The sequence below is a fragment of the Equus caballus genome, chromosome 14 (assembly GCF_041296265.1).
Source record: "Equus caballus isolate H_3958 breed thoroughbred chromosome 14, TB-T2T, whole genome shotgun sequence".
Taxonomy (NCBI): Eukaryota; Metazoa; Chordata; class Mammalia; order Perissodactyla; family Equidae; genus Equus; species Equus caballus.
Window position 1 is genome coordinate 94,963,681 of NC_091697.1, and position 19,522 is coordinate 94,983,202.

The 19,522-nt window shown below is 33.7% G+C and overlaps 1 protein-coding gene across 5 annotated transcripts in view; it reads left to right on the forward strand.

Annotated features, from left to right (window-relative positions):
* The window catches only part of TMEM161B (transmembrane protein 161B), a 68,666-nt gene extending 50,012 nt beyond the window's left edge, over positions 1–18,654 (forward strand). For 4 of the 5 annotated variants that reach the window (XM_023618029.2, XM_023618032.2, XM_070233350.1 and 1 more), the window contains 7 exons: positions 7,063–7,214; positions 7,741–7,801; positions 8,310–8,450; positions 11,142–11,255; positions 14,992–15,166; positions 16,049–16,145; positions 17,376–18,654. In XM_023618029.2, the coding sequence (XP_023473797.1) occupies positions 7,063–7,214; positions 7,741–7,801; positions 8,310–8,450; positions 11,142–11,255; positions 14,992–15,166; positions 16,049–16,145; positions 17,376–17,653 (1,018 nt within the window). In that variant the 3' untranslated portion in view covers positions 17,654–18,654. The remainder of the gene's footprint in view (positions 1–7,062; positions 7,215–7,740; positions 7,802–8,309; positions 8,451–11,141; positions 11,256–14,991; positions 15,167–16,048; positions 16,146–17,375) is intronic. The other variant, XM_023618033.2, reaches the window with a different exon arrangement.
* The last annotated feature ends 868 nt before the right edge of the window (positions 18,655–19,522 follow it).

The window sequence follows — 19,522 nt, forward strand, 5'->3', positions numbered from 1 at the left end:
CTTCTGTAGTCTCTCCACCCTCCTGGATTGATCCTCTCATTTGATCACCCTTTCTGCTTTGATGGAACTTTTCCTCAACTTTATCTTTCAAACTTATTTTTATAATATTTTATATTTAATATTAATATTAAGTATTTTTCTTGTCCTATTTTTAATTTTTCTGGGCATGTTTTGATATCTAACCATTGTTTTTTCATAGCATCCTGTTCATGTTTCAAAGGTGCATTTATCTTTGTTTAGCTTTATGAAATATAGATGTATCGCATATATATTTATGTATAGAAATGTATATGTGTATCTATTTTTTTTTGTATGTGAAACTTATTATTCTACTACCTGTATCATCTCTCTTTTCTCTGAGTTACTTTTTCTCCATTGTTAATTTTCTCTCTTGTCTTTTACATAAGATGGTATGTCCTAATACAAGAGTTGGCAGATTGTGGCCTGCTGTATCTGAGTTGCATCCTGTTTTGTACAGCTTTTGAGCTGAGAATGGTTTTTAGCATTTTTAAAGGGTTTAAAAAAATTAAAAAGCAGACAGAAGAATATGCTACAGTGACTGTGTATGGCCCACAAAGCCTTAATATTTACTTTCGGGTCCTTTACTGAGAAAGTTTTCTGATCCCTGCTCTGTGTCTGGAGATTCTTGTCTTTTCTTTCATATTTAAGAGTCAGACACTAGGGGCCGGCTCCATGGCCAAGTGGTTAAGTTCACGCACTCCGCAGTGGCGGCCCAGGGTTTGGATCCTGGGAGCGGACATGGCACTGCTCTTCAGGCCACGTTGAGGCGGCGTCCCACATCCCACAACTAGAAGAACCTGCAACTAAGATATACAACTATGTACATAGTTTGGGGAGTTTGGGGAGATAAAGCAGAAAAAAGAAAGATTGGCAACGGTTGTTAGCCCAGGTGCCAATCTTTAAAAAAAAAAAAGAGTCAGACACTAAAAGCGAATTGGGAACTCTGTATGTAAGTAGGACTTGATTAACTTCACTGAAGACTAACTTGGTAAATCTCAAGCTGGTTTTATTTATGTCAGTGTCTATTGTTTTTCTTTGGGGCCTTTTACTTTCACTAGAGGAGAGTCTCTAATCTCCTGTCTGGAGTGTGGAAGTCTGCTGCACGCGTTTCAAAGCTGATATACGTTTGAGTATGTAGACTTTCACTTAACTTTTCTGTTTTCACTACAGTTGCCTTGATCTGAACTCTGTGTACCTCAGATTCAGTTTCTTCAGAGGTTAAATCTTAGTCTTCTGCTGGAGCCAGAGTAGAATTTGTTACCTGGCTGCACAGGAAAGTAATGGGAGAGGGGAGTTGGGAATCCAGTTTCTGCTTATATGGAGGTCAACTCATACCTCTATTTGCAGCTCACACCATACTGCTGTGTTTTGTAGAATCTTGTATCTCCTAGATTAAACTTTCATGGAAAAAGATTTAAGCACACCTAGGAATTGTATCCAAAGTATAAAATTAACTCAGTTTTTTAACATCATGTAATCCATTCGTCCTTATATTACTTTTTGGGATTAGAAGTTATATATGAGAGAGAACTATAAAGAACTCTTTAGTTTTCAAAACAGCCCTCTGAAGTGGTAGATATATTAGTTGCATTTTACAAATAAAGAAATTGGAGACACAGAGAGGTTAATTAACTTCACATGGAGGATCACATAGTTAGTAAGAGTAGAACCAAGATTCAGCCAGGCATTCTGGGTATACAGAATGCTTTCTTTACATCTGTGTCGCACTATAGTTCAAGATAGCATAATATACTTGGCAAGTGAATTACAGTAATGAGTGCTTTGCATTCAGAAGAGAAAGAATGGTCTGGCTAGAGAGGTAATGGTAAGTTTCATGAAGGACATGGAGCTTGAGTTGAGTCTTTGATTAGGTAGAGGGAAGGGAAGAGGGTAGTTCAGATAATAGGTTATGATCCAAGATGGTATAGCTGTTGTATTTAGGAGATGGTAAATATACTCTTCTGATTTAAGTGGAGATTTGGGGACTATTGAATGAAAGCTTGAACATGTGAGTGCAGCCAGATCATAGTATTACATACCAGAATATTGTATGTGTATTTTACACTGTGGGTTACAGGAAGGTTTTGTTCTAATATGGACTCAATGCATTTACTTAGTTTTAAAATTTATCCAGTATTCAATGCAAATTGAGAGTGCAGGGATTATAACATTTTAGGTGTTTGTGGTGTAGGATTATATTAGATTAAAGTATTAGTGATGTAAGGAAGATTATGCTTTATGCCTGGATTAGGTTGCATCTGATTTTGTTTTTTTCCTTTAATGTTGACATATTTTGTAATTTATTTAATTGTTCTGTGGTAACAGAGTTTGGTGGTAGATGTAATGTTTGAGAAATTTCGTTTTGTCCATTTGATATCACTTTTGGCTAAGAATGTTATTTTGCTTTTAGTGTAAGTGAAGGAGTTGGAAATTGTCGCTATGTAGATTCTAGTATCCATTTTCAGTAAAAATGAAGCAATATTTTCCAACCTGGGCTTAGGGCCCTCAGGCAACGAGAGAGATCACAGCTAAATCTCAAAAGCAGTTCAATTGGGGTTTTGGAGTTTCTATATTTTGTTTTTTAAACCATATTTCTTTTTTCCTTCTTCTCTCCCAAGTATCTAAGTTCTTCCTTACAATGCCAGGAAAGAGATGGACCTCTAGTGTTTGATACTAGTAAAAGGAGTCACCAGCTTTGTTTCTTTTACTTTTAAGTTTTGGAGAAGAGATAAATGAGTAAGGAACATGCGATTCTAAGTATCCTGGGGAGAAAAGTTTGAGCATCTGTGTCCTAGAATCTTATCACCACTCTTCAGCAGTGTTTTGTGTTTCATGAACTCCATCTCGAATGTTGAAAGTTAGATGAAGTTTCTTTTAAGACTTCTATTGTTCCTATCTTGCTTTCTTGGAAAACTTCATACTCAGGGATAGGCTCTCTACTCCGTTAGGAGAAGAACTGCTGTTTGCCGGGGAGCTTCAGTAGTCCTAACTATCTAAAAATCAGATCTTTGTTCTTTGTTGTTTGCTTTCATATTTTTCACACTTAACCTGGATTCAACTATTACTAAAGTGATTGCTGTCACTTATTAATCATAAATATAAAGAGGTTATGCTTTTAAAATTGAATAATTTTAAAAATTATTGTATAATAGACTCATGTGTATAAAACTTTGTTTTCTCCATGAGGAGAAGTTAGGAAGCTTAAGGGGGAAGCCTTAACTTTATAGTTTTTTTTTTTATTAATTGGACGGCTAAAAAATAAATCATAACATAAATTTAAACTACATCGTGTTAATTACTTTGGTTAATTAGAAAACTGTTCTAACAGATTGTGCAAGATGGTTTAGATTAATGCTTTCTAACCTTTTTTCTGCCTGCACACACAGCTGGCTCCTGTCAGAAGCACCTTTCATTTCAAACATTATATTTTCACTCAGGTTAACCCGTAATGGAATGGGTTTGCACTGATGGCGGCACAGTCCTGCCTATATCCCTCTAGCTGGAGACTCTTGGTTATTCTCAGGGCCCTGTCCTGGGTATAAAGTCTTTTTACTTTAAACAACTATAGACTACTAGTGTTTGTCTTTAATTAGAAAACATAAATATAAAAACTCTGAAAAGATTGATATTCTTATAGAAAAGGAGAAAAAAATAGTGGTAGGATGTATGCAATAATTAAGTTGTACAAAAGTTAAAAAGAATTCACATTATATCTTAAAATGACGTGGAAACTAAATGTGCCTTAACTTCCCATTAATCATTTTAATTGAAATTGGCGTCCTTTCAATTTGAGAATCCTACTTAAGCTTAATATTACAAAATCATGCCAGCTTCTAACAGGGATGCAGTGTACTCTTATTGCTTATAAATGATTTAGTGACTGTTAGCCAAAATAGGTAGAAGATTGACAAATATGTTTAGGGAAAACTTGTACAATAATGTTAAATGATTTTAGAAAGAATGTTGATGGAATAACATGTGGAAATACCAGAAGATAGTTCAGTGCAAAATAAGAACTGGAATATAAATATCACTCTTTAAATTCTTACTATATGAGTTTTGCAGATTTATAAGACGACTATTTATTTCCCTTGTTATAAAAATAATTTAGCTTCTCCTTTCCCCTAATGCTCAATCTCAAAGAAAAGCTGACGTCTGTTATTTGGTGGATCGGCTTTTTTACTTCAGTAGAGTTTCAGATTTCTGTATTGTTCTGTGACCAGAGTACTGCAGAGTTAAATTGAGCAAGATACCCTGGTGTTAGGGGGCTGAATATTTGGTGGGGCTAATAATTTTGAACTAGTGGCATTTGTTTATTTATTAGTTTTAGTTCTTACATTAAAGAAGTAATTTGTTCAAATACTTGACCATTATAAATATATAACCTGAGTTATGGTGAATATAAGAAGACATTTAGAATGAAAGTAACACACTTGGTAAATGTCTTGAGAAAATGTACGCTGAAGTTCTATATATGTATTTCTGGTTATATGTATCCTAAAGCATATATTAATTATAGGAAATATGAAAACATGGAGAGGTCTTTTTAATCAAAAAGTTCAGAGGTTATCTAGCTTTTCATTATCTGCTTTAGTCTTGTCTTACCAAATCATATACTTACAGAATATAGCATTATAAGTATTATTATTGTTATAATATTCTATAAATATATTAAAAAGTTGAAATCAATTCCTAGTACAGCAGTTTTTAGATAGTACCTCCAACTTAAATGTAGATTGTATTCTAAAAAACTTAGAAATAAAATAACCTTTTTTTAGGGAAATGATGCTATAAATGGCACCCGCTGCCCCCACCCCAAGATTAGCCCATGAAAGTTCCTTTGGTCTATAATGTAGCATACAAGATCATATTTTTTTCAAAGAAAACAGTGCTGTTGCTAATGAGTAATTAGGGAAACAAATCTGAGGAAGTATTTATCTTGAATCGTGGTATTTGAGAAAAAGCAGAGAGATTTGTGTGAAAGGGAGATTAGCTAGAGTGGGATTAACTGAGGTGAGAACAGTGAAAGTCAGGAAAAGGCATGATGCCCCCTGACAAATGAGGTGCTGCCGGCAAGGAGGTTCATAAGGTTACTGCCCTCACACAGTTTTGAGAGCCTGTTGCCCCTGGAATAGGGGGATAAAGATGAGCTGTTCCTGTACTTCATATTTTTTGACATTTTAGAAGGGGGACTATCCTTTATGAACCTTAGGAAAACAAAGGTTTAGCTTTTATAAAACCCGAAAATCCCTTAAATTTATAACCATGAATAGAGAATAATTTGTATTTTCATTATTATCACCAATGATAGAAACAGATCTTAAACTGAAACTTTTTCTATATTGTTTTTTGACTTTGAGTATATTATCCCAGGGAAAATGTTTTTGAGATCGTTCTTCAAAAAGTCTGTTTACCATAAAAGCATGTAATTAATACTATTTCAGCTTTCCTAAACTGCCATGTAAAACATTATTTCTATGGCAAATTCATTCACTGATTGAGTCCTGCTGTGTGCCAGGCACTCTTCTTGGTGCTCTAACTACAGCAGTGAACAAGAGACAAGAATCTTTGATCTCATGGAGTTTATATTCTAGTACAGATTTATTTCAAGTTCCATTTGAAAGATGCCAACATTTTTATTACCTTCAGGTTGGCTTGCTTCAGGTGGGTGCCTGAGCTGGAGCAGCTGGAAGTCTAGTTATATCCAGTACCCTGATAATTGAGCATGGGTAATAATATATTAACCATTTTTAAATAGGGCAACAAATGACAGCTTCCTTTTAAGGAACAAGGACTAGAGTCCTTATCCCTTGCCCAACTGTTCCTGAGTAAGGATTCTTAGGTTTGTGAGAATATTTGAGCCATTTACCTGTCAGGCAGGTCTCTTTTTAAGATTTCATGTGTTACTGCTAAACTACCGTGTGACTTTGGTGCTGTGTACAGTTTTGTAAAGGCAGTAGAATAAGTTGTTGAGTGAACACACTCTGGGTCCAGACCGCCTAGGCTTAAATCCTAACTGCCTCTGGTCTAGTTGTGTGATCTTAGGTGAGTTACTTAACCTCAGTGCCAGTTTTTTAAAATCTGTAAAGTAGTGATAATAGTTGGCTAATGTGTAGATGAAACGAGTTAACTGGTAATGTCTAGCACTTGCAAGTACTAAATAAGGGCTATCACTATTTTCCATGCTTCACATATAGTTTATGTTAAAATTACTTTTCTAGATGTTTTTGCCCAGCACCTTATTTTGTTTGGTGAGTTTATGCTTTCAAGGAGAGCAATTTGGAATAACGGAAATCTGAGTTCTAGCTTTGGATCAGCCACTGATTTGATCTTGATTTGATCAGTTATTAAAGGGGGTTCAGATAAAATGATCTCTTTAATATTGTCCTGTAAAATTAAAATATTTTAATGATTTTTAATAGATGAGCATGTTGAACCTTTGGCTGTTTTTGAATAGTCAAAGGGAACTTGTTTAATCATACTGTGAAATGGTGATCCCAGATACATAGTTTTCGTACCACAGCTTATCAGTGGCTGTTAGTATCTCAGATTTTGAATTATTGGGTGATTTGCAATTGATTCCCATGATGTGTGTTTAATTCTAAATATAAACAGCTTGACAAACCTGCCCAATAAAAGGTTGTTCCCTAACGTAACCTCTACCTTGGCTTTACATGTCGCTGAGAACCTATTTCATAAAATTATTGTCATAACCTCCTACTAAAATTTGAGTCAGATAAACTAGAAATACATTGTTTCCCTAATTACAATTTAATTTGTGTATTGTACTTTTCATTAATTTAAAAATGTTATAAACTTCACTTAGATTTGTTTTGTTTTTGTGTCCTATTTCCTGGAAGACTATTCAGACTTTCATTAGTTTTTCACTTCCTTTCAAAGGGTACCTTGTGAATAAGCATGTTGTAGAATCAAAATAAATGTTATAGTCAAATTTTATTGGAGTTCAGGTCATGTAAAGATGGCTGTGTTTAACTCCCACCAAGTTATCTGTGGTTTTTTCCTGAACTTTTCATTCTGCAGCAAAGTTCTGTTTTCATTAACTACACACTATTTTAAAGTAGAAGATGGTGGTGAGAGATCAGTCTGTGTTACTTTTGGATTTTTTTTCTTCGTGAAAGCAATGGCAGTCTTGATTGTAACAGAAAACTACTTGGAATTTGGACTTGAAACAGGTAATAATTTTATACAACTTTAAAAATCAGTTTTGCTTTATCTACCATTAATATTTTTTACTTCCATATTTGAGTTTTATTTCTGATAAGTTTTTAAAATTGGATTTGAGGTGTATATTCTGTAATGTTCTAAATAATTAACTTTTATTGTTCTTAAGATCTTCCTTTTTTTGTTTTAGCCAAGTTTTTCTGTTAGCTTTTTCCAAAAATACTGTCCCTTCTCCCTTTTTTCCTTACAGTTAAATGTTTCCATAATACTGAAGTTTACTCACATAGATGAAGACGCAAATTTTAATGCAAATTTTATGCACAGTCATGGAATGTACAAATATCAAAGGAATGTTTTCAAAGACTGTTCCTGCTAATAACCAAATTTTATTGCATTATGGCATACTAAATTAGCACATGAAAGAGCTAAGCTAGTCACTTCAAAATTTAAGATGCTCTGTTTTCTAGCATTTTATTTCCAAAGAAAGATTCTGTATTTTACCCCTGTGATAAGAATAATTTTCTTTTTTCCCTACAGGGTTTACAAATTTTTCGGACAGTGCAATGCAGTTTCTTGAAAAGCAAGGTTTAGAATCTCAGTAAGTTTTTTTAAAAATTAAACATTATTTAAATTTTTCCATTTTTAGTAAAACAGCATTTAGTATAAATGGTTCTTTGTTTTTAATCAGTGAAGAGGTCTTTCTTAAGTAGGATTGTCACTTCTAGAAATAGCCTTACCCGTAATTTTTACGAGTATAGTATATTGTATACTTAATATTTTTGTAGAATTCTTATTTGGATTTGCTTTTACTTGATTTAATTCCTCTACCCCCAGATGTTAGACTAAATTTACATCTGAGTCACATATTAAATTCTATCTCAAATGTGTAGGTTGGATTGTTACAAATGTGGCTAAAGAGATGCCTGATTTAGTTTATAGTTCACTAAAACCCATTATAGAGAATTGACCAAGAGCTGTCTTTCTGTAGAAGTTTACTTTTATTACTGTTATTGTTGTGGTTTTTAAAGTAATTGATCAGAAGAAAGGAAATTCCTAGGAAGTTAACCTAAAAAATTTATCAGCTTTTTAAAAAATTTTGTTTCTAGGGGTCCTGTTTCAAAACTTACTTTCAAATTTTTCCTGGCTCTTTTCTGTTCGCTCATTGGGGCTTTTTTGACATTTCCTGGATTACGGCTGGCTCAAATGCATCTGGATGCCCTGAATTTGGCAACAGAAAAAATTACACAGTAAGCGGAAAATGTACATAAGCACATGCAGATAAATATATGTTTTCCATCTTAATGAAGGTATATTATTGCAATGAAATCATAAATTATTGTATTGAAAATTAATAACCATTTGATGTCACACTACTTCCTCTTTCTACTATAAGCAAGTTTCTTTTATTCATTTCTAAATTTTAAGTCCTGTGTTAAAAAATATATATTTAATCAATTACTAAACTTCTATTATACTTGTAAAAATGGAAATATCAATATTTATGTTCTTTTTAGGTTAGAGGTCAATGTTTATGATATTGTAATCTCTACAACTGGACTAAGGATCCATGGAAATTTCCGTAAACTCAAACATTTTAATTACAAACATTGTATTTAAATTTTATGTAAATAATTTAGTGTTTTTTATTTAAAATATTTAAAAATTTTTTGAAAGTAAAATCTGTATACATAGGAGATGTTTGTTTTCCTTAAATTATTGATCTGTTTGTAAAACGTTAAAATTATACATTATTTTACTTGGGGATAACTAATATTGTATAATGTTAAATATCATAGGTTACTTTTAACTACCAAATTCTATTTTAGTTCTCAAATGGAGAAATTATATTTGAATTTCTATGAATAGTTCAGAGCCCATTTACTATATTCTTCGTGGTTGTCACAGATTTTTTTTGCTGATGTAGACACCTTGGCAGAACTACAGGTTTCTATCTCCTTCAACTCGTATCCAGATCCAAATTCCCGTCTCATCTTTTTATTGACGCCCACGTTGAGAATATTCCATTTTGATTTATGTATTTATAATCATTAAGTTTCTCTGAGTGATCATATTTCCTTACATTTCTTCTCTTTAAAACCCTATTTTTAATGATGCTAATTCTCTGATCTTTTTACATTCTTATCTCTCTTACTTATGTCATTTTCCTTTATTTTAATTTTGACAGTCTTTTTGTTTTTTTCCTTACCTCCATTTTTCTACATATGCTTTGTGTGTGTGCTTACTTATTCTCACCTCCCACGACACACTCCCTCGTCCCTCTTTTTCCCCTCCTTTTACTCAGCATGCTCTTGGCTACGTCCTGCCTTTCTCCCACCATCCTCTCTCTAATGGCTTCTTTTAAAACAAAACCTGATTCTCCCCCTCCTCTCTATACAGACACTTCAGTCCACTAACCCCAGTGTTATGATTTAAATAAGCTGAAAGGGTGGGTGGAGGGGAGCCCCTCACCAGCTACTGAAACCGCTGTGGGCTGCTCCTTGATACTAGAGTGTTCCCTAGCAACACTGCATATCTAATACTGCTGCTTTCTTCCCCCGCACTGATGGTTTACCCAGGCTGTGGGATGAAAGAATCACTTTATAAAAACATTTAAAGCATTTAGTGATGGTTTGGAGTTGGGGGGGGCACATTTTACTTCCCTTTTCAGTAGAAGGTGGCTTCTTTTAAGATTTTTCCCTTTGGGGATTTAGAGTTTTATTTTCTTTTTGGTTTATTGCATTGTGTTGTAGCATTCTGCCTTGATACAAGGGTGTGGGCAAGCTAGTTCTGTTGTGAGAGTAGCATGACTGGCACAAAGAGCGGCGTGCTCCTCACCCCATGGCCAGGCACTGGTACTCGTTTTAATGCCAGGACTTAGAACCCGAGTTCCACCTTTCCCTGTCAGGTGTTCAGGTTTCCTGACCCAACCCTGTTTTGTCACGTAGATCACTATCATTTAAGCTATTATGATATTTTAGTGTGCGTGTGTGTGTGTATGTATTTTAAATCCTCCAGTTTAGCCCTTCAGCATGGTTGATAATGAAAGCAGTACATGGTAATAAAATAGTCTGAAGAATTTGTCTTTTTCTAAAATAAGAAAAATCTTTACCAGTCATCTGTCTCTGTAGGATACAAACTTGGGACAACAATTAACAATGAAGTTACAGCTCAAACCTGAAACCTTTTGCTCTTTTAGGTATACTGTCTTATCAGGAGTAATGCAGGTTTCCTTGGTTTGTGTACGATAGGGAAATTAATTTCAGATATTTCAGATATAGTCATAATACTCTTAAGAAATAAAAATATGTGAATCATTTATGATTTTGCCAATCATACATTATATTATTATACATGATTGTACATGATCATTGCATATTGAAAGATTCCTCAGTTATAAGTTGCTGTAGTAGGTTCGTCTGCCATATATCTTCTGGTATTATGGACCTTGCTAATCACCATCTCTTACTTATAAATAATAAGGAGACACGTTGTTTCAGCTGCACTGAAAAACAGCAAAAGAAGACTAAAAAATCCATTGGATCCATTAACGTTGTAGAGTTGAAAGAATCATTTAAGGACCTGTGTGTTAGTTCAGTCAGGGATGTAGAAGGGGATTGTGACAGACACTAGAAGAGAGGTGAGCAGACGTAGAGTGTAGTGCTAGGTCTGCCCCTAACTGTAATATTGCCGTGAGCAAGTCGTTTAACTTTCCTGGGTCCAAAAGTTCTCTTCTGAAAAATTAAGATAATGAGGTAGTTTTGCAAAGGCTCAAGTCAGCATTAAGTGGTAATGATGAGTATAAAATAAAGGTGACAGTAGTACCTTAATATAGAATACTGAAAATTAGTTACTACCTTCATTTTGTAAATCCCAAGTTTCTGTGTTTATTAGTGTATTTTGTTTCTGGATATTTATATTAATTTCTTACATATTTTCAGAACGTTACTGCACATCAACTTTTTGGCACCTTTATTTATGGTTCTACTGTGGGTGAAACCAATCACCAAAGACTACATTATGAACCCACCGTTGGGTAAAGAAAGTGTCCCTTTGTAAGTATGGATATTTCAGGGCTAATTTCTGTTTCGTTATATAATCAAAACTGTTTTCAAAAATGTTATATATTCTATTTAAGTTTTTTAATGATAATATTAGGACATTGTATTTTTTTAAAAATGCATAGAAATTCTAAAAGATGTGTTATAAATTTGACCAGGTCATCATTTAACCTTTTGTGATCTTCATTAATGAATGTGAATGTGAAGTATTACCCTGCACTGATATTAACTTATACACTTGTAAATTTTTTTGCTTTCTCACTTAATGTCCACTTGTTTTGTGACATTTTCCTGTTGTTGTTGTGCCTGTTTTTAAGATATCCTCTGCAGTTCTTTTGCTTTTTCTTAATTGTGAAAGTTAATGGAGGAAAAAATGAGTAGTATAAATGGATTCATATATTCATCCCATGTAAGAGTTCCTGAAATTTTCCATATTTTCCTCACCCTCTTTAGTTTTGTTTTTTGGTAAAGTAGTTTTTCAAATTAGAGGCGTAGCATTTTTACCCTTGAATACTTTAGTATACACCTCTAAAAAATAATATTTTCCTACGTGACAATAGTGTCATCACACCTATCAAAATGGAAAAATAATGCCTTAACATTATTATCTAATATTAGGTCATTTTTCTCCAATTAGACAATATTTTAACAGAGAAGATAGTAAAGAAACATAAAAAAAGTTTATTAAAAGGCATTAATAACTGTATTTGATAAGTTAACTCGTTAGCCTCATGGAACTATGTTAGAGTAATAGATTCAGACAGAGCTGGTTCAAACCCCAGTTCTGATCCTCACTAACATTGAGGATTGTTTAACCTCACTGAGCCTCTGTTTCCCCATCTGGAAAATGAAGATAATAGTATCTCCCTCACAGACTTAACATTGGAATTAAATGAAGGAACACATGTAATGCAACCAGCTGGAAGTAAGGGCTTAATAAATGTTCCTTTCATTGCTTTGCCTCATCAAAACTAAAATAGAAAACCTTGACTAGTCATTGACTCCACAGTATACATTTTATATTATGTATTTCTTTGAGATCCTGGTACAAATTTTTCTTGGAGTATATAATCAGTGATGACCATGACTTTTGTGGGGTTTTTTTTCCTGTTAATCTTACTGAACTAGGGAAGTACCCGTTGAAGTTACAATGTTTTTTTCCCCACATGAATAAGCTTTATTGGTAATTTTAACTTGACAGATTCACTAAGTATTTAAAAATAATCCTAAGGATTCTCAGGTTTTAGACAAACGTCTTCTAACTCATGTCTTTAATACTAAAAGCATTCCCAGTCCTTCCTTGAAGTTTAGTCGTAGAAGTTCGATTTTATACTCCTGTAATTATGTTCTCAATTTTATGTTTGCCTTAGTTTAGTTAGGAAAACAAGGAAATTAGCATTTATGATGCATCCGTCATATACCAGTTATTATGCTAGGTATGGATACTTCACATATTCTATCTCCTTCATTCTTACAGTAATTCTCTTTTGTGATTGCTATTCTCTTCCCATTTTATAGATGAAATAACAGACTCAGAAGTTAAATAATTTGGCTAAGGGTTATTCACCCAGATTTGGTGTATATAAAGCGTTAGTGGTTATACCAACATTCATTTCCCACTTTTAGCCAGACTAAACTTTGTGCAGATTAGCAGTGAAGACTATGCTTAAAGGAAATGGGGATAAGGAATTTTTTCTTTGGGTGTATATTAAATTGTAGAAAAATTTTGTTGTATATGAAGATCTAGGATCCTCTTCTATAGCTTTATTTCCTTTGTCCCATCCCCATTTCTGACCTGTTGTATAAACAATGTAAACAAAATTGCAGTCTTATCTCTGCTCTATCCTATTCTTTTTTATTTGTCAGACCATTACATTAAGTGATTAGACAGAGATGATTTTAAATTTTTGTTTAAAATCCAAAGCCCATTTGGTAGATTGAGAAAGAATGACTGCTCATCAATCAAAGAGAATGAGATGAAGAAGAAAGCAAGTGACAGGTCTTCGTCTGTCGCATGGACTAAATGGTTTGTGGAAAGGTCTCTATTTGTAGTCAGAAGGAAAAATGGTTATAATGCAGTTTCAATCCAGAAATGTATTTAAATCTATCCATGTGTTCTTATTTGACATCAAAAAAATAAAATGTGGGCAAACAGAGTCCATATGTGCTTGTGACCTTGTAAGAAGAAAACCAAAAAGAGAACATATACGGAGAAACCTAGAATGGCTCCTAGAATTTGGAGAAATTTCTCCTGCCTGTTCTTTACCCATATATTTTGTCCCAGCTCAGGGTCCTTTCCTGAGTTACCCCATCAGATCAGTTTTATCAAATCTTTATGAGGTTGGTTAAATAATCTGAATTAGAAGATCCTATTTAATAACTGTTATCCTAAATCCTGAACTACTCATAAACTGAGCGAATATTTTTTGATTCACTGCCTTATTCCATTCCTTTCATTCCTATTATCTGTCACCCTCAGAGTCTATATAGTAGCTGTCTTCAGGATGCTACCAGTCAAGTGTGTCTGCTACACATCTCCAGGGAGCAGAGTATTGTCTGTAGGCCCCTGGAAAGGTTCAAGGCTGTGGGTGGCCTTGTGTCTTGTGTATTGTCAGTCTCACATGACTGACTCCTTAATCTCATTGTTCATAACAGTGGAAATGTGTGGATAAAAGATTAGGTCTTTATCCTTCCTAGCCAACAGTGCTTTTCCATTAGAATTTTATGTCCATGTGCACTCATGACCTTGTAAGAAGGAAACCAAAAGAGAGCATACATAATAAAGCCTTTGTTCCATCCGCATTTCTGACCTCCATTTCATAAATAGTTCAAACAAAACTGTACACTTTCACATCTTCTCTGCTCTTTCTGTTCCCTTTACTGTCCTTCAACTATATTTCCCCCTGGCAACTTCTCTTGTATTGTAGTTTTAGTCCCTTTTCTTGGTGTTTAATCTGCACAGAAGAAAGGGCTGATGATGGAACCTGTGTTGAGGAGAAGTGTTGTCAGATTTTTTATCTTTGCCTATTTGTTCTTATTTATAGCCACCCATTCTACCCTCATGGTCTTAAGAATTTGAGGGAGAACCTTTCAAATCCTATCTGGCAGATTACTCCACGTATTTCAGCAGTCACGTATGAAGTACCTACTATGTACTAGAGATTAGATGCCAAACATGGTCTAGTCATTACTTCCAAATTACCCACAACGTCGTCTTTTATCAAAGCAGAAGACATGGCCTTTTAAAACCATTAAACCCAAGAAGGACATTCAGAAATTACTTTCTTTCTAAAGTCCTCACCCTAGTCTGATTTCTGAGAAAATGTCCTCAGGGTACATCTTTTCACCTGGAATCTCCTGTAGTTTCCTTCTTTCTATCTCCTAGTTTCCAGTTTAAGAGTGCCCAACTTCTCTTTTCATTTCACAGCCAATTTTTTTTCCCCATGGAAGAGGGTGGATAGAGAAAAGCATCCCAAGTTTTTGGTCTACTTTTTTCTTCTGGATATCTGTTACTACTTTATTTTCTTGATTTGTTTGTCTATCTGGTTCTAGTATGCAAGTGAGAGTGTTATATGGGTAATCTAGGGCAGAATGGAATACTTTTATATCTCCAAGTATATAGCTAAGTGTAGATTTCCTATATCTTATGTGGTGAACGTTAATACAGTATAACTAGCATGCTAGCATATTTTGGTCTTTGAGAGCACCATATCAACTTTTTGATCTGTAGAATGACAGAAGCTACATTCGATACTCTGCGACTCTGGTTAATAATAGTGCTGTGTGCTTTGCGGTTGGCCATGATGCGTAGTCACCTGCAAGCTTACTTAAATTTAGCCCAGAAATGTGTGGATCAGATGAAGAAAGAAGCAGGGCGAATAAGTACGGTTGAGCTACAGAAAATGGTAAGTTGTATACTGTGGTGTGAAGAATAGCAAATACTGTGTTGTAAAAGAAAAGACAATTTGGTTTATTTTAATAGATAGTAATTTTGTCGCATAATATTCTTATTGTAAATGGGATAATCTTAAACTGGCCCATATCAGACAGACCTTGATCTGATTTTGGTGCTGAGTGAAGAAAAGGTCTCTATTCTTCCTGCCTTAAATGTTTTGGGTGTCGTACAGCTGGGTGGTAAAAAGCTGTGATATGTCTACTGTTGCTAAATGGGACCCCCTAATTGATTTGAAAAACATTACAGCATATTGTCCAGCCTTTATGGCTTAAAGGGCAGGAAATATTAGTGACTAAATTTATTCCTTTTAACAGTATCCCAAGTACTTGGACATGAAATGTAAATATTTAACTTAATAGGAATTCCAAAGAAGGAAATTTGATCTCAGTCAAATATGTTGATGTAGAATGGGGATTTAGTGTTTTTATTTATGAGGAGTTTATACTTATAAATGACTCTGCTTGTTATTATTTAGTTTGATGTTTTAGATGTCTTTAGAGATTTTAGCATTTTCTTTTGTATTTGAAATGTAAATGAATACACACCATTTGAATTTAGTGGTTATTTTCTCCAATTTATATTGATCACTTAAGAACTGTTTTTAAAGAATTTATTTTAGTATTATCACATTTTGAAAAACTTCTATTTAAGTTGAGCCTTTCTGAAGTCAGTTTGGGGGCATTTATGAATTGCAAACTTAGTACCATTTAGCTTCCTTCCCAGGAAAGGATAACTTCTCTCTTAAGCAACTCAGTTTGACAGTTATATGAAAATTTAATTCACTTATAATGTGTCAGCAGTATTAGACACTTAAGAATGTTGTTGGTTGCAGGTGGCTCGAGTCTTTTATTACCTGTGTGTCATTGCACTGCAGTATGTGGCACCTCTGGTAATGCTGCTTCACACAACTCTGCTTTTGAAAACACTAGGTAGGCGTGCCCTGGCAACTGGGAAATGTTTTATTTTCTGTCTATGCTTAATAATGCTTTTTGTTACCTACAATGTAATATGCCTCTTAAAATCGTTTCTCCCTAAAAGTTTTAAGAGGAAACATGGGAAACTTTTAGCTGTAGAAGTAAATTTGTCATCTTGATTTTGAAAACTCAGGACCATATGGTTTTATAACGTTATGCTTTACTTACAAGAATTGTTTGCTAAAGGTTAATTCCCAAATTTACTAAGTAACTTGAGTGAGCACTGTTAATATTAGTTATTTTGTGTTATAAGAGGATGATTTAAGATTTTGTTAGGGCCTAACATTTAAATTATTACAAGATAGGTAATTCTATGAATTACAGAATCCTTTGGTGAGTTCTACTTGATAGCTCATATCTAAGATAACATATTATCTTATGACACAAGATAACTTATGTCCAAAGATTAAGGATTTCTCAACAGAAGAACAAAGTTCTCCTATGAGTCTGTGCACTAAGCTGTCGAGTCCCTGTGTGGTGTTATTCAAGAACTGTCTGTTGTTATATTGATCGTTTCCTTTTGCTTAGTTCAGGCAGTCTGCCAATGTGGGAGTTTAAGAAGCCCAAAGGAACTAAAAGTATTATTTGGGTGGGCTTAGTAGATAACATAGAGCTGGTGATAGATGTAAGTGTGCTTTAGGAATCTATGGCACGTAAAAGACTAGCACAGTTAGATTATGTGGCTCATATCCTGTCCAACATAGGAAAGTCTATGATAAAACAACTTCTGGAAGCTATTAATAGTCTCTCACATTGAAATCATAGATAGTTTCTGAGAAAGAAATTTATTCTGATATTCTACGGGTAGAAAAGATTTCTAAGAAGTTATTGAGTCTGTCCCTGTCACTCCAGTAGAGGTAATTGATTCATGTGTTATACAAGGAAAAGTTGTTTTTATTATTTTACCAGATTTTAGTGCAGTTAATTAAAATAAGTTAGACTTTTAGCTTTTATGTGTACTTTTAATGATAAGACCAGATTGTGGTCTGGTCACATTGAGTTTTTTACCAGGTATGTAGAAAGATTATTATTTTACTTTATTTCAGCATAAAATAATTTTTTATATCATTAAACTTTTTGTTCTTAATTTCAAATGTAAGTTAAAAGAATTTCGTATTTTTTTTTTAATAATAAGGTTTGGAATTAGTTACTCTTCAAGTTTTAATTGTGTCTTGAATTTTCTAGGTAATCATTCATGGGGCATTTATCCAGAACCTGTCTCTACCTTGCCAGTGGATCATAGTCTGCCCTCCCATTCTGTTCACTCTGAATTACCGTCTGCTGATGGGAAGATGAAGGTGACCGTTACGCAAATAACAGTGGCCCTGAGCAGCTTAAAAAACATTTTCACTCCTCTGCTTTTTCGAGGACTTCTGTCTTTCTTAACCTGGTGGATTGCCGCTTGCCTCTTTTCTACAAGCCTTTTTGGGCTTTTCTATCACCAGTATTTGACTGTGGCATGAATCTCAGTTAACAAAAGGATATACTTTGAATTCAAGTATTTGTGCCCTGGAAGGGCTGGCGAAAAGCAGAAGAAAGCAAATACAAAGGAAAAAAAACATATCAGAATATCTTGTTTTAAATGCTTCCTCTGTATTCTCAGGGTGAATTAATGGTATATTATTTAAAATTATGGAATAGATTGTTACTGCTATACTGTGGCATTGGAATTTTAACTCCTTGTATTAAGAGATGTGAGAGGGCTATCCACAAGGGTAATGCTTCTGATTACCTTGGTTTACAGAAACCTCCAGCAGACTTTGAAACTTCTCATATGACTCCAGTTATTGATTGATTGCTCTTAATGGTATTAAGGTACTGTTAATATTCATAATGGCTGCCTATAGAACAATCTTCAAACTGAGCCATGCTTTAGGGGAGGGAAAGGAGCTCAAGTCACTTCTGTTGGTAATATGTTAGTCATTCTTCAGATGACAACAAAATCCAACAGAAAGGGAGAAATAGCTACTGTATATTACAGTAAAGAAAGCTGTATAGTAATTTTAAATTTAATGGACATGTACATGCTTGATATCTACAAGTACTGCTGCTTGAGAGTGGCAAGAATCTTGTTTTAAAATGTGTTCTGTCCAATTTGAGGGATCTATTAAAATGATTGGCTGTATGATCATTTGCAATCTTGCTGTTAGGTTTGGGCCTCCCATCTTTTATTTTATTCTATGATCCTAAATAGTTCTTTTTAATAGTCTAAAACTATTTATCAATATTGATCAGACTTTTAAAAAATTACTTTGTAATCCTGCTGACTACCTGTATGTATTATATATATATATATTATATATTAAATATATAATATATTGAGATTATAAAAGTTGAAAATATTGAATCATTATAATATTTTAAGTTGCTGAATGTATGTTAAAACGTGATTGAATGAGATGTATTTGTATCTAGAAATTTTGTTTCTTTTTGGAATGAGATTAAAATACATTTTGAAAGTTCATCAGAGCAAGCAATTTATTTGTGTTGCCTATGTGTGAGCGTACTTAAAATTTTATAAATACACAGGTGGTTTTTCCAAAATTAAAATTCTTTTTCTGTCATTTTCAAAAATTAGAACCTTTCCCATTCTAAACAAGTCTATAGGTATCATTTAAGCCTATATTAAATAAGGCTTGTTTTAAATTTGTAGTATTTAGAATTAGAAATACTAAATTTTTATTTTACAGGACAGAAACTGAGGTCATTTGAATGAAAAATTCAAATGAAATGAAAAAACAAGTTAAATTCTTTTTGATGCTTTTTACATCTAAAACTCAAAATGAAGGATTACAGTTATAAAGGGGATGAATATAAGAGAGAAACAGATTTTTTTTAAAGCAAATAGTAGAATTTATAAAAAATGTTCTTCCATATACTATCTTGAGATGCTATATATTATGTTTCAGTGCTATTGTTGCTATTGAAGGCAATTTTGAAACTCTTCTTTTGGAATACTTAAGGCTTGTGGTTCACATTCATTTGAATAATCTCAGTACAGCAAATTCCTGTCTTTTGGTGTAGATTAAATATTTTGGAAATAACTGATATATTAACTAAGACGGAGTGATAAGTGCTTAAGTTGTATAATACTCTTTGGTTGGAAGGAATTGTGAATATATCCTAATGATAGTTCATGTGTATTTCCAAGAGAAACATTCCAAATATGTTTTGAGGTATATCAGCATTACTAGAATAACTGTCTTATAACAAACTTACAGCAAAGTAGGACTTTTATTTTGTAAGTGAAAGTTCTCACATGTTGGCCTTACTTGAAAAGAATCTCACCTGGTATTTATAACTGTTCTTATTAAGGAGCTACATTTAAAAAA